Raw genomic sequence first — 15,675 nt, 5'->3', positions numbered from 1 at the left:
AAAAGAGAACGTTCTATAATGGTTGTATGAAGGTTGTGACAAAGTAGCGTTAGGGGAACGTTAAAAGAGAACGTTCTATAAAGGTTGTATGAAGGTTGTGACAAAATAACGTTAGTAATGTTATGGGAACGTTCTGGGAACCCATAGAGAACGTTCTATAAAGGTTGTAAGAAGGTTGTGACAAAGTAGCATTTGTCATGTTGTTGAGGTTTGCCCAATGAAGCACAAGATCCATCTTTCCAAAATGGCTGCTGACCAGCAGGTTTTATGGGCACAAGTATAGTAATTTAATACAGTTGTCCAGATATTTTGCGTTTAATGGTAAAAATAAATAAATAGTTTTTTGTTTATTTTTAAGCACAAGCTTTTAATTGATAGTTTGAGGTCGTTTTGGTGACAAAAAAACACGGTTCACTCGGTTGGTGAAGTGGTTAGCATTCTTGCCTTTGCAGACAAGCTCGATTTTAGTTGAACTATTGCGTTCACCTGACATTAAGAAAACCGTATAACTGTCTTCATCTGACTAAAATCGGACTTTTAATGTGCACGTTTACGCGCTGACTGGAATTATTGTGAATTTGTAAGTAAACAGTGAATTCAGCAGAAGCCTTTAAGCTTACATATTGGGCAAAGGATCACCTGAAAGTACATGCGCCGGGCGAGTTGTTGTTGTCGTCGTTTTCCTATAAAAACAAACAAAAAAAACATGTCACAGTCACATCAGTACATGTCATAACATTTATAGCTTGTGCCATCAATATCAATGAGTGCAGATTAGACAACACAGATTAAACTGAATTTAAAGGTGCACTGCAACCTTTTTTTTTTTTTTTTGAAATTGAAAGAGACAAGAGTTAAACAAAAAGACATCATAGCTGAATTAAAAATAGTGATGCACAGTATCAATTTCACACCAATATCGTTGCCGTGAAGCCGATTTGTCAGCAGAGGGCAGTGTTCATTTACTCACAAGCGTCAACTTAATGTTTGTAAGTAGATTTTTTGTGAGGCAGATTTTAAAGTTTGGTTCCGTTTCAAAAACACCAATCAACATTTTCTGAAACAACTGTTTTCACAGAGTGTTAAACACTGTGACACACCAGTAAACGACAGGAGACGCACAGCATAGTTCTTTCTCTTCATTATTTATTCATAATAGTCTATAACTCTTGATAAAATACACTTTGTTTATGAGTGCTGATTACTATATTACATTCACCCAGAGATTAAATGGAGACAAAATGACATAGGTGTGTTAAAAGTGACAAAACGTGACAATTTCTTTAAAAAAACGGCAGTGAAACGGTGCCTGTGAAAAGGCAAAACACACACTTTTAACGGGTGACTTCAGTGACAGTGGGGCGCTGCCGCCTGATTTCATGTTTGTGTTCTCATCAACAGAACATTTTTGAGCGGTTTTTTTTGCCAAGTTCTTTTTGCAGTGCAGTCCTCAAACCTACGTGGAAACAAAACAGTATTCTACCATCACGCTCAACCAACAAGATTATATTTAAGTGGGGTGAATGAAACCTTGTGTGTGTTATAATGTGTGTCATAATCAACCGACTTTAGTGAAACGACTAGACTAAATCTGTGGAAACCTCTCTCAATCTTAAAAAAGTTTGAATTGTCCACACGACAAAAAACACGTCCTTCTACACACGTTTAAAAGTTCCCTCTGAATTAATCCACTGACTTAGAGGTTGTGTTTTTTGTCTTTGTTTCACACATGACACAAATATCGACGGCGACACGGATACATACAGTGGACTTAATCCGTATGATAAAAACGTATCAAAATGTCTGATACCTGTGTTAATTCCAATTACAAAAGTTATTCTCTGTTTGTTGGTCCGTCCAGTTTGAACGAAACTAAAGGATTAAAAAAAAAAGGAAAGCCAATATATTATTATTATTACAGTAAATACCCTGTTGATTTGTCACAAACAATTAGCAAATAGATTTTTTTTATATTAAAATATATTAATTAAAATATATTACTTTAACTAGTCAGACAATAAAAACAACTTCTGATTATTTATTATTCTTATTTTTTTTAAAAGGTGACTTTGGCATATTACCGTGGAAGTGATTGCTATAGCACAGGCCTCCTGTACACCTCTGGATTTATAAATGATGCATTTCCAATGCAATATCTAATCATGAGCGCGGCAGGGGAAACACTTGACACTGGCCCGTTTTACATTTTAACGCGTAATAATAACCGTAAAGCACGTCGGTGTTTACACCACAAATGTGCTGGTTGTGCTTACGATAGTTTATACGACATTAACACCGAGACTGTGTGCAATAAAAAAGGCCGCTATTTAGTGATTCGCCTGCCTTTTAATCGGTGCGACCTCCAAATCGTCGCATTGTCGAACCAACGCTGAATCATCACATGATAAAGCATTTAGCGTTTTAGCACAGATTACTGTTTCCCCACAGCTAAAAATCATTCTGTAATCAACAGCTGGATATGCTCAAACAAAGTGTACTGCACAAATGACACATCTACGCTTATAAGCATGTACGAGCAAATATATACACTAACTTAATTTCGCCTCTGCTGACGTACGCATACGGACGCACACGCACAAGGTAAGCCAACGCCAGCGACAGACACAATATCTACAAAGCGCCGTTTAGAACGGAAAGCGCAGGCTCACGTAGTAGATGACGTTTGACCTTAGCCTGGAATGGAAAAGATCAGATTCAGCCAAAAGAAAGCACATATAACAATTCTTATATAAAGTGATTCTCCTCGTCTCTGTGTTTTAAAGTAAGTGCTTTACACAGTTGAGTACAAGTTGATTGTTTTTTCTTTTTATAAATTTCTTTACTAATCTCTAAAACTATACATATTCTTTCTAGATCCTAAATCTGTGTGTGTTCAGAAATAAATCTACAGTTTTGTCTTTTATACATATATATGTATATATATATATATATATATATCAATATAAAATAGTTACTGTAAGTTGCACTTCCCTGCCATGCGTGCATAAATGCCAAATAGGAGGTACTTTACAACTAATGATTATCAATAGCGCCCTTTTTTTTGCCTTTAAATCACGACTGATAAGGCCTGGTAATAAAAAGTGTGAGTCTAAAAACACAACAGTCATTATTCTACAAAAATAGCAACATTCATTTTTCCCTCCTTTTTTTAAAAACTACACTCACACACATATACATACATATATATATATAGATTTAAAAAAATATATAACACTAATCCTAGTCGAGTGCAAACATTGCCAGATTTTATATTTGTCACACATCTGACAAACTACTCATCTGATTGACATTTCTAAATTGCACAGTACAACTTTTCTCAGATGTCGCTGAAACAAAAGACCATCCAGTGTAAATCCTCGCCTCTCTCAGTGACCACATGACCCAACGTGCTTCATTCCGTTTTCTGTATTGATCCTGAACGACCTGCTCCTTCCCGGTGCCGCGACTTGAGAACAAATCAAACCAGCCACGACCTCCGGGTTTATCATCGTACCACTAGACACGAGACGCACAGTTTGGAGGGCCCGATGCAGTCGTCGTGGCAAAAGGCGCCGCACCCTTTGCACATGATCATCGCCTTGAGTCGGCAGTAGCATTTAGACTGGACGTCCTCCATGTTGGAGCCCTCGATGAAAGACTGCTCGGGTGACGGCTCGTCCTGGCTACCGCGGTCTAGCGAGTGATTGGTGGGTATGGTGGTGACGGTCACTGAGAACGACATGACGCTCCCGCCTCCCTCGGCCTCCGATGGGGACGCCGAGGAGCCGGTGCCCGCGGCGCCGCGGTTCAAAGTGTGAGGTACGGACATGCTGATGGTGCCGCCGAAGCACGGCGCCACCGCGGGTTCCTGATTAGCGAGCGTTCTCTGGGTTTGAAAGGCAGGCGGCTGCTGGTGACTGGGGTCCACTTGGGGAAGATATGGCTCCGAGTTCCCTTGATTACTATTGCAGAGTTGGAGGTGCCTTCGGTGTGACTGAGAAAAGGCGCTGGTGTCTTTGGCTGTCGCGCCGGCGCTGTTGTGATCAGCACCAGCTGCATTGTCCTCTGATCCAGGTTCAGTTTTTACGCTGGAGCAATGCTGAAAGCCTGCTGCGTCATCAGACTTGGCGGACGAGTATCCTTGCTGCTCCGTTTTAACCCCAGAAACAGGTGAGAAAACCTTTCTGACTGCTTCTTCCTCCTTCACCGCCTCCTCTCCTTCTATACTTTCCCTTTTTAAACACGTGTTGGGGATTACAGACTGTTGCAGCCTTTTATTCTCTGTTCCTCTGCCGTACGTGGACACATTTAGTAGGTAATGTCCCGTCATGGCAGGCCTGGGTATCCGCTTACGGCCCAAAAAACCAACACAAATCCTGGACCGGTCCTGATGACTTTCTGTATACATCAGTTGATGGACTTTCAGCTGAGAGTGCTGAGGCCCTAAAACACCATAAGGCTGGCTCTGCTGGACTTTCCGCTGCATAAGAGCCTGTAGGATCTGGTCTTGGGTGTCCTTGTTAGGAGGTTCCCTGTGAGGTCTCGAGTATTCTGGAAAGATTCCAGCTCGTCCTGCTGTGTGGAGCTGATGAGACATGTGCCTATCGGCCCTGTGCTCAGCAGAGAGCGCCATCTTGCCCTTACTACCAGAGGACGAGTGTGACATCTTCACCTCCAGCTTGGAAAGTGGTTTTGGGAGGATTTGTTCCAGTGGAACCTCTTTGCCCTGCAGAAGCTGCGTGACCAGCGGGTTGTTTGCTGGGATACATGAGCTGTTCCTGGATGATGATCCACTTGGAGATGGGTTTTCCTGTACCTTGGGTGTCTGCAGAGACGAGGAGTTATTTTGAACGCTGTCGTGTCCCACACTGACAGCGCCAGTAAAATGACCTTTCTGTGCATCCTCAGGTTTGATCGAATGAAATGCCTGAGACCCAAAGGAGGAGTCCAGGGGTTGAGAAGGAGGTGTGGTGCTCTGATTGCTGCTGGTGCTGGTCGGTAACCTGGTTGGTGTGTGCGGTGATGTTGGGCTGGGGCTGGGTGATGGCTTTGTCTGCTCACCGCTGCCTCCTCCTGGTCCCGGGCCTGGCACCGCTCCCTTAGACATTGATGAAATCGCGGCAGCCGCTGCTCGCTGTGCTCGGGCGAGCTGTGCTTTGGCTTTGATGTCAGCCAGAGTACGAGCACCGGTGCGGCCCGGGCTGCTGAGCGGAGCGGGTAGCGGCGTCCTGGGCGAGACTTGGCCAGGTGAAACGGGAACAGGGAGAATTCGTGACACTGGGATCTGCAGAGTAAGAAAGAAAGATGTTAGAGAAGCAAATGAGAAACATCCCTGAGAAAATGGAGTCGACTCTACTAAAACCTAGGTATCAATGCAGAGTGATTTAACCATGAAGAGAATGCTGATCAAAAAACATTTAAAAGTGGGATTAATCAGGGTTTTTGACCAGTGGAAATGGGGGTATAACTGTCCTACCTTTAGAGGCGGAACCTTCTGATTTGTTGGTGTCGAAGGGCTGGATATGGATGATGCTGAGGGGGAAACGGAGGAGACTGAAGACACTGAGGAGACTGAGGAAATGCGGGGCCTTTTCTCTGGTGTCAGTTCACCCTCTGTCTCACTGAGGGATTTCCTTTTCAGAGGCTCTGAGGGGACACCACGCTCAGAGATGACCTCTTCACTCTCAGCGGGCTTAACCACAGGCGGAGTGTGATCCTCTTTAAGATCTGAACTCGCCTTTGGTAGCGGGCTCTTCTTAACAGGCGACTGGGGAAGTTCAGGTTTCTGCACCTGCACTTCCTCCTTCTGCTCCTCCTCAGGCAGCGATCCGGCTGCATTCGGTTCAGTCCGTCTCTCCACCTCTGGCGTTTCCGCCACTGCAGGTGGCGGCTCAGTCTGCGCTGTTGCGCTCAACCTGCGATCCTCGGCCTGTTGCGAGCGTCGTGTCTTCATGGGCTCCATGGTGGGGACGGGCTCTTTTTCAGCAGGCAGTGTCTTGAGGGGCTGCGGTGAAGCAGTCCGTGTTTGCTTCTTCTCTCTAGCAGTAGTATCGGCCTGGCTGCTGTCTTTTCTGCCCTTGGTTTCCTCTGGTGCTTGAGCAGTTACCGTCTGACGAGTGGGAGACTTAGGCTTGGCAGACGTCTGATTCAGATCAGCCTTTGTCAGCTCTTTGGATTCCTCATAGCTGAGCCCAGAACTATAAGAAGAGGAAAGTAGAAAAAAAAAATTACATTTCTGAAAATGAACACATACATGTATTTAACACAAGACTTTTACATAGGTTTTGTGTGTCAATTTCTATATTTTAGTTTGCAGTATTGTTTTACTGATAGTGCCGTTGTTTGATCGACATTTATGATCATTTGTTTTGAGTGGTTTTGAACTGTATATTGTAATAATCTATCCACATCAATCCACTCTCTTCTCACACAATAAATTACCCCATAAATCCAGAGGGTTTTTATTTAAGCTAGCAAAGGGTCAACTCAATTTTACTTTTCTTGTTGAACACCAAGCAATTCAATGTGATGTGACTTCTTACAACTTAAAAATCAAATCAATCTGGTACATCTAGAATCACAGAATCCAGAAATGACCCAGATTATCAACCACGGAGGAGAACCTACTTTTCGCCGTAATAATTTTCAAAGAAGGCCTCCTTCCACTGCTCAACTTTCTTTTCCTTCTCAACTTCTTGACGCATCCGCAGCTGCAATTCAGGAGTGAATTCCCCTACAAAGGAAAAAGCAATAAAAAAAAAAAATGAAATTAAACTTGTAAATCTCGGTGGTAAAAATTGTCTTAAAATGTCAAGTGAGTGTCTTTATTATCACTCGGAAGCCGTTACACTTACCCTCAGACAGCCTCTCCTTCCAAGACTGTGCAGCTGACGTGAAGAACTCATTGTTTAAGGCAGAACTTGTGACCTTGAGAAGACCTTCCATGCTGGCCTGGGGAGAGGAAGTGCAATGTTACACTGATTTATACACAATACATAAAACTGTAATATACTGAATTACGACATCAATATTACTCTTGACACAGTGAGTGCTAGATAATGCAAAGGAAACATGAAAAGTAGATGTAAGCCACCTGCCGGTCTACTTCAGGCAGAAGTTTGACCAGTCTCTGCTGACAGTCTGAGGGCAGGACTGAGAAGGTGTGCTTGTTGATGATCGCCCGCAGGTTGGTGTTGACCAAAATAGAGTCTGGAGTCTCCACGTCTATTTTACACTTGGTGCGTTTTATCTGCCCTAACAACACAAAACAAACAAACACACAAGGGGTCAATCGTGCGGCTGATATCGTGAATCATTTATTCATAAATGTGGGCGTGTTCTATGCTGCTGCAAGACATCAGGAGATGTCAACAAACAGGCAAGCACGTGTACGTTTGCATGTGACTTTTAAACAGCTAAAAAGCAAAGGCTGATGTTGCTCTTCCTATAACCACCATCGACATATCGAGAGACCTCGATCTAATTTTGTAATAATTGTGTTTAAAAAGTAAAACAGTCAGTATGACAGCTACTTATTAACTCAAAATAAACTAATGTCGTCTGAGTTAATAGCAACAAATGAAATGCTTTTGGACAGTAGACATTGATGTTCAAGAGAAAATATTATCTATTTGATTTTAGGTCATAATTAATAAGTGTTTTGATTTTCATTTAATTTGTTGATGATGAGGAAAAATGTAGATCATCAGCCTTTTCTGTCCTATATGATTTCCAAATCATGCTTTTAAACCAAAGCAGATGTCTGATTTACCTGCACGAATGCGCCCTGGCCTCGGCGAAACCTTCCTGGGCACGACTGGATGGCATAGGTCTGTTTGGAAAGAAGAAGATGAGAAGGAAGAGAAGCTCTGAGAAACTTAAAGGTGATATGTTATGTTAAAAATGACAATGACGTGCTTTTTGTGGGCTGCAAACCAGTGCTGTTGCCAAGTGTCGGAAATCCTGAATGATATTGGACCTAAAAAGCCTCAATACCCCTTTCAGAAATGTCTCAACCAGGGGAGAAGAAAAATGAGGCTCTGCAGTTGACAAGCCTTAAAATAAAGACGGCTGAAAGTGGAGAGGGTTGACGACAGACCATGACAGACATGCCTGTGTGGACACCTTTCTCCTGGACAGGGAAGCAACACAGGGAACTTCAGCCAAGGTTAACCTGAGTGCTCAAGCAGAACAGATCTGTGCCACAAAAGCACCCTTAGTAAATTGTCATGAGAATAATCTTCTTGTTTGGTGTTGAGTCAATGTTATGATTTATTTTACTTTTTCTTTTTTAGCAATATTTATGCAGAAGTCACAAAATGGACTGTTTTTCTTTTATTTTTGTCCATAAAAACGGGCCGAGCGAACTTTGAACTGTGACATATGACCAAATTCTACCAAATTCAATCAGAGTCCTTTTTTGCTCCGGTGTTTATCTAAAAAAAATATATAATTTCATCAGACGTCAATATTTTAGGGAGACTATGCAAAGTTGCAGAAAGTAGGAAATCAAGGAAAGCAGCTTTGACAGACCACAGTCTCTCTCAAACACTTGATGGTTGGTATATAACATACTGTGTATAACCGTGTAATTTCCTCCCATCATGTGATCATTCTCCACTGCTGCTCTAAAGTAAGACACACTTTCACACTCAAACTGTTGCTGACATGTGAAAATTAACCAAATAGGTTCAATGTTTATAAAATAAAACAGACGCTGGAACAGTTATGTTATGTTGTGTATATGTTATATTCATGCAGCCATGCAGTGATGACCCCACCCAGGTTGATGAGATACTATATTGTAATGGAAAAGTGGCATTGCATACAGTATGTGTATGTAACACCATGTCCACCGTGTATTTTCTGCATTTTCTGAGAATCTGGCAACCATATCCCCAAAATTTTTAATTAGGATTGCTTAAACATTTTAATTTTACGTTTTAAAACGGTTTTTTTTCTCTTCATTAACGTAAAGCAACAAAAACAACCATCAGTCGTTTACCTGCATAATATAACAGTGAAATCTCATGCAATGAAAATAAAAACGACACCTCAGTTCCTCATGTATATAACAATGTAATAGCTGCCATCTACCAGTCTTTGCAGTAATGTTGTCGGCCATATCTTTAATGGATTTTAGGAGCAGTCTGGGACTGGAGGCAGTTGGCATTCCCCCCTGCCTGCGCTGGTTTCTCTGCTGCTGCTGCTTCAAGGCCTGGAAACAAGCAGAACAATGAAGGAACAATTAGCCAACAGTATGCAGGGAGAGTGGGAAAATGTGAAACGCTCTGTTTCCCTGCAACAAACCCCACCAGAGCCACTTAATCAAATAATCTTAGGTTACGTAACACAAGCATACACCATCTCTTTTTGAGGGAAAAAAATAATAATTAAAATCTTTACACAATTATAAATGACCAGCACAGATGGAGTGAATTACGATCAAATTAAATCAAATTAAATGAAACACGAAAAGCAAAAAGCAGGTATATTAAAAGAACATTAACACTGTAAAATACTAGTACCACACTAAGACACGTGTGTCAGTAAAATGTATCAGTGGGGTGGCAGGGATTTCATGTGAGAAGGAGGGTGTGGCAGAAAGTCTTAACATTTCAGGTTTGTGCTTATGCACAGACTGCACGTACACATATATGCGAATTCCGCTAAGACACAGCTTGAAGCGCATGTAAATAAAATAATATGGAGCACAAAAGTACCTGTTTCAAAGCTTTCTTGCTGTGTTTCTGTGAGGGGGAGATGAGTTTACTGGTGGGGACAGAAGGAGACGAACATCGAGGCTGCGGAGACGACGGCTGTGACTGCAGCTTGGGGGGAACTATGGAACACAAAAGCACGCAGATGTTACAAGACTCACTTCCTGGGGGTGGTGTGCCGACTTTATCGCATCACGCTTTTGTTTGGGGCGAAACTGAAACCAACGCGGTGCACACAGAATCGGGTTGCATTGCCTTTGCAAGAATATCCCATTACTGAAACATCTCAATAGTAAGACAATAGTCAAAACAACTCCGCCCCGTGGATTGGAAATAAACGCTATTCTACATACCATAACAATTCCACTTGTTATTGACTTTGTGTCTCTTTGCATTGATTTGATCACATTTAAAACGATATGGGAGCCCCCTCCTCACCCACTTGCCTGCCAGTAGCTAACTCGTGCATAATGAGGAAGTGGTCACGGGTCGCACCGGATAGAATGCCGCTTCCTGTTTTAACAGTCACTATGCAACATTCAAGTGGCAGAGAAAAATAATGAGAGTCACTGAGAGCACAGCCGGAGGAAAAACAATATAATTGGCACTCGCTGAAAGGCTCATTCACAGATGCTGCACTTCAATCAGGCACAATCAGGAGTGCAATTCACAAAAACAAGCTATGATTTGACCCCCCCCCAGCAACACTAAAGAGCAAAATCTGCAATAACGCGATCAATATGTACAGATTCCATACAGACACGTAACAGAAACTATTGTAAACATCATCTTTAAAGAAAAAAAACCCACCTTTTGCTATCATCATGTTTGACTCTCAGAGTATTTTTTGGATGAGACAAACGCTGTCATTTAGGTCTGCCAAGCGGTGAAGCCACTTTCTCTCTCAACTTGCCTCATCTACTGCGACTTCAGCTGGTTTTCTGTGTTTCCGGAATGACTTATAAAAACAGCTGAGAAGGGGTGTCAACTTTGGGAGCCATAATAAAGCTCCACAACCAGTAAAAAAGGGTCAGATAAACAGAGCTGTGCAAATCACTCACTGCATCGCTACTCATGAGGCTACTGACCATGGAGAACAGAGTGCCAGAAATTTAAACTATTATGTAAATACGGACTTTTTTTTTTGCATTTTAAATAAACCATAACTCTCTCTACAGTTTCACCAAAAAACTGAAATTATTGTTATCATTGATTGATTTGTGCCTAATTACAGTTATTTACGTGCATTGCTGAACAGACAATTTAGTTTTAGTAGTTGAACGTTATGCTTGATTCATTTCAAGACCAGTGAGTCGGCTCAAATTTGGGTGAATTTGAATTCAGTTTGTTGAATTCAGCCCTTCATCATACAGTACTGTGCAAGCGTCCTCAGCAAAACCACAGTGACCATACAATATGATTATTTCTCAGCCATTACTTTATTGGAACTCATCCAGAAAATACAGGAAACATTAAAAAATGTAGTTTGATGTACCCTTGACACTGGCTCTCTTAATGTTACGGGTTAAACTTGTGTTTGTCCTACTATTTCAGGTCTATGACACCAGGTTTATTCAAGACATGCTTGAGCATTACATACACATATTGTACAAGCTAAACTCATTGACAACTGGCTCATACAGAAGACCAATCATTCATTCATTCATTCTCTACCGCATTATCCTCCACAGGAGGGTCACTCTCAGATTCACACCGACGGTCAATTTAGAGTTTCCAATTTACCTAATCTCCGTATATATGGACTGTGGGAGGAAGCCGGAGAACCTGGAGGAAACCCACACACACACAGGGAGAACAACTCCATGCAGAAAGGACCTTGTTCCAACCGGGGCTCGACCCTGGGTCTTCCTGTTGCAAAGGCAAGAGTGCTAACCACTACACCAACCGTGTGTCCCGCAGACCAAATAATCTAATATATAAAATCAGTCCCAATCACTGCTGATGCCTGGAGACTTTTGCACAGTAATGAATTACACTAATGATCCCGTGTAAATGGGGCACAATACCTCTCCGCATCCACCTTCCTCTCCTGCCCTCTTGAGTGACGGCACTGCTGTTGTTTTCCGTGCTACGGGAGTCGGAAAGATTGTCACTGCTCTCCTCAGAACCGTCCTCAGACAGCTCATTCGCCACATCTGAGATGTCCTTCTGCATTGGGGAAAAAACAGGGCATACAGAAATTAAATACAAGAGTAGACAGTCACCTAAAGGTTATAAAATGAACGCTCATCACTCAAATCATGATACTATTATCAAAATACACACATTTCCCTGTCGGCAAACACCAAAATGACTAATTAGCGAGACAACAGTATTTGCATCACAGTCAGCTCACTCACCATTTTGGCTTTCAACAGCCGAGCAATGAAATCTGACATTCTGTTTAACTAACCTTTAACGTGTAGACTCCCATTCTGCCAGGAACTTTGTAGAAGATTCCCTCCTCACCACGAGAGTTAGTGTGCAGCATTGCATTCAGACATGCCAGCGGTGAAGTTCCACTGGATCATGAGAGAAAAATGCAAATTACACATCTGTTCCCCAGAAAACGACACTGCTGGGCGAAAGAGAGCGAGAGAGACAGAGAGAGAGAGAGAGAGAGAGAGAGAGACGCAAGAAGGGCAAAGGCTGCTCTGATATCTGGGAAGATGTTGCTATCATGCATCAGGAGAATGTGTGTGAGTTAAGGTCAGATTCACATCAGTTTTGCTGTGAGGGAAATTTGCTCAATAGTTTATGTGGAATCAGTTGCATAAAACTGATGTATGGTCAATATAATCCTTTTTTTCTGACATGAAAATACCTGTTGCATAAAAGACACAACTACTAACACACAGATTAGACAAAATCCAATAATTAGAAAATCATCATTGATTGAAATTACACGACATAGACTCACAATTACTGCTGGGTAATTGGCAATTATTGCCATCAACATTGCATGGAAGACACTACTATCTTATGATGTGCTTTTTTTGTTTTAACATCTTCTCTGGGGAAAAAAAAACCATGTTATTCTTATGCAACAGGTGTCTTTGGGGCATTTACGTGAAAGTATTAGTCTGACACTGTGTCTTTATGCAACTGAAACTATAACATGTTATTGTTAATAACATGCAAATGTTTCAACGAAACAGGGTGGCATTACAGTGAATTTGTTAAGGTAAGTGGTAGTGGTGGGGGTGGGGCTAGCTTTTTCTTACCTTCTGGATGAGAACAGTGACAATGAAACGAAAAGAGATGAAACAATTATTAATTGAATAAGAATAACTGCGACGGTGTGGTCAAGAGAAAGGAAAGTACATGATATGAGCATTCAATAACTGTGGGGGATTCATGTAGTGTTGTGGGGAAAATGTCTCCTTGCAGAGAGAGTTATAGTGGGGAAAAAAAAAAAATCAACTACCTTATTTCTTTAAGTCTTTCTCTTTGGATCACCTGCAGGATCTCTTTATGGCTCATAGGTGTGTTTGGGTATTTCTCCAAAACCTACAATAACAAAACATTATCCAGATACATGAAATGAATATACAGTCCAAATAAGAGTACATTATGCAGGCTCAAATATATTTCTGCTAAAGCCTTTTACACACATAGTGGCTTTTAGACTATTAGACATTGCACAAATACCACAATATGCCAATAATAATTAAGGCTGCAATGACTAATCAATTATACAAATGAATGACCATGTATTAAAACAAATCTTATTAAATGTAAATATTTTCCAGTTTTGTTGCTCCATATAACACAGAAAAACATTTCCTGGCAACAAACTGATGAATTAGTTATGAAAATAATGTTTATTTTTGCAGCTCTGGTAATGATTAACAGGTGCTTAATAAATAAACTATAATTTCCACACAAGGCTGGAAAAGTGTCATTTTAGGAAACAGAAACAGAAAGAACTACAGCAGTATCACTCCTTTAATAATAGCTAAATTTAAAACAGGCGGATGGCAACCCACCTGCATGTACTTTTAAAAGCATAATTATTTTGGTTCACATTCATATTTAGATATTGTATATTAGTATTATACATTTTGTGACCTTTAACCCTCAAGCATCAGTTTATTTACTACCATCTTAAGTCATTAAGGACAAAAATGTCCATTTCCAAAATACAGCTAGACAAACTTTACAAATTGTTTTTCTTTCCCTGTATAAATCTCTTAAAACTACATCAGCCCTGCGAAGACTAGCACTAGATTTAAAATGTACACTCCTGATCAAAATTTCTAAATAAGACCACTTGAAAATTTGCAAGAATTTACATTTTGCACTGTTGGATCTTAAGAAGTGATCTAAGTAATGCTTCAAAATGCAAAAAGAAGCAATGGGAGTGAGACAAAAAAATTTGAGTAAGCAATTTATTGTAAACAACCATTAAACTGAAATAGGCTGTTCATCAGCTGATCAAAAGTTTAAGACCACAGCCAGTTGCAATTTTTCAACTGGTCTTAACACTACAAACTTCTTGTGACATCAAGTAATCAAACTGTCATTTACAGGGTTAAATTTCTCAAAATGATTGAATGTTTGGTAGTTTTGAGCAGGGCTGAAGTTGTTTAAGATATCTATGCAGAAAGAAAAAAGTATAATAGTTTTTTGAAGTGGAAAAATTGTCCTCTAATGACTTAAGAGGTTAGTACATTTTAAATCTGGTAAAAATTGTTTTCAGTGTTCCATATCAGAAAAAAAAACATAATTCCAAAAACTTTCTTACAAAACAATTATGCCATATGCACTAACACAGCCAACATGATGACCAAATCAAAAGAACAAGTTTGTCAAAAATTACACGAGGGTTAAGGCTTTAACGAATTGTTCTGTTTTTCTATGTAGTTTAGTTAATTGGAAAACAAGTCCATAAATAAAGTCTGACATGGAAAAAATACATGTGTTTACAGGTATTACATTTATAGAGTTTGTTGCGTTATTTGCGCAAAAACATTTACTGTGTTTAACAAAATGACAGTGATGCTTTCAAACATGACACTTACTCAGAGTTTTTGACATATCGTGCTCATTAGCATGCTAAGCTAGCTGCTAAGCTGCGGCGCTAGCGGCATTCACTTCTGCATCTTACTACACGTTCACGTGTCATATATCTGTCATTTACGTTATCTGTTTTGTGGCTGTTGTTGTGTCGCAGGGCTGCGTTCACACGGCGCACACAGGTGTGCTTGCAACTGGTGCCAAACAAACTTGTCGACGAACTGAGTTGTGTTAGCACTAGCTAGCGTGGCGCTAACCTGGCTAACACTGACGTGACCACTTCATGGCTACTTTCTCCGACTTGAGACCGCGACGGACGTGTCACCCGCGCCGTCCAGGCAGACACAACACACGGGAGGGGTGTGTGAGAGTGTGGGTGTGTAGGGGGTGGAAATGCTTAAGGTGCGATTTTTAATCCTCAACTGTGACAGAACCAGCGAGGCTCTGGGCAGCTACTGACAGCGGCGTTTCTGCCGTGTCTCAACCGTCAACACAGGCCTCGCGCAAAGTAACGCAACATTTCGTCTCCACCAGCGGGTCATGAACTCATCAACACAGTTGTACAAGTGGGAGCGTTCAAAGAAAACAACCACAACAAACGGCGCAGAAGAAACTCAGAATACCGTCTTTGCGGCTTCCGCCCACGTCCTCCCCTTCTTCCTCTTCTGTCGCTCCCTCATTGCGGATGTCTTAGTGTTGAGTTAGTCTTGTTTCGGTGAAATGTTGCTTTCGTTACCGCGTAAGATCCCCTCCATCTGCCATGTTGGATTTACTGTAAAGAGTCACGTGACTCTGAAGGAAACGTCATCTTACTGTACATAGCTGTCATTTGAAAAGTTTTCCCTCCCCACACATTCTGTGTGCGTTTATTATTCCATCTGCCATCTTCAGATTCATGGCCGGGATCAGAGGAGGACTGCAGAGCTGGTGAAAACAC

The 15,675-nt window shown here is 41.3% G+C and overlaps 1 protein-coding gene across 1 annotated transcript; it reads right to left on the bottom strand.

The window, feature by feature from the left end:
* Positions 1-3,066: 3,066 nt before the first annotated feature.
* On the bottom strand, positions 3,067-15,429 carry asxl2 (ASXL transcriptional regulator 2). Its single transcript, XM_058615909.1, has 12 exons — positions 15,362-15,429; positions 13,147-13,229; positions 12,133-12,241; positions 11,747-11,888; positions 9,723-9,841; positions 9,097-9,217; positions 7,772-7,831; positions 7,094-7,254; positions 6,855-6,951; positions 6,628-6,733; positions 5,477-6,197; positions 3,067-5,284 (listed from the first exon to the last, which is right to left on the bottom strand). The coding sequence occupies exons 1-12, from the start codon at positions 15,416-15,418 to the stop codon at positions 3,506-3,508; spliced, it is 3,555 nt and encodes a 1,184-aa protein (XP_058471892.1). The 5' UTR covers positions 15,419-15,429; the 3' UTR covers positions 3,067-3,505.
* Positions 15,430-15,675: the final 246 nt, after the last annotated feature.

This window comes from Solea solea, chromosome 18, assembly GCF_958295425.1.
Source record: "Solea solea chromosome 18, fSolSol10.1, whole genome shotgun sequence".
NCBI classification, from domain to species: Eukaryota; Metazoa; Chordata; class Actinopteri; order Pleuronectiformes; family Soleidae; genus Solea; species Solea solea.
This window is presented reverse-complemented; position numbering and strand designations above follow the sequence as displayed.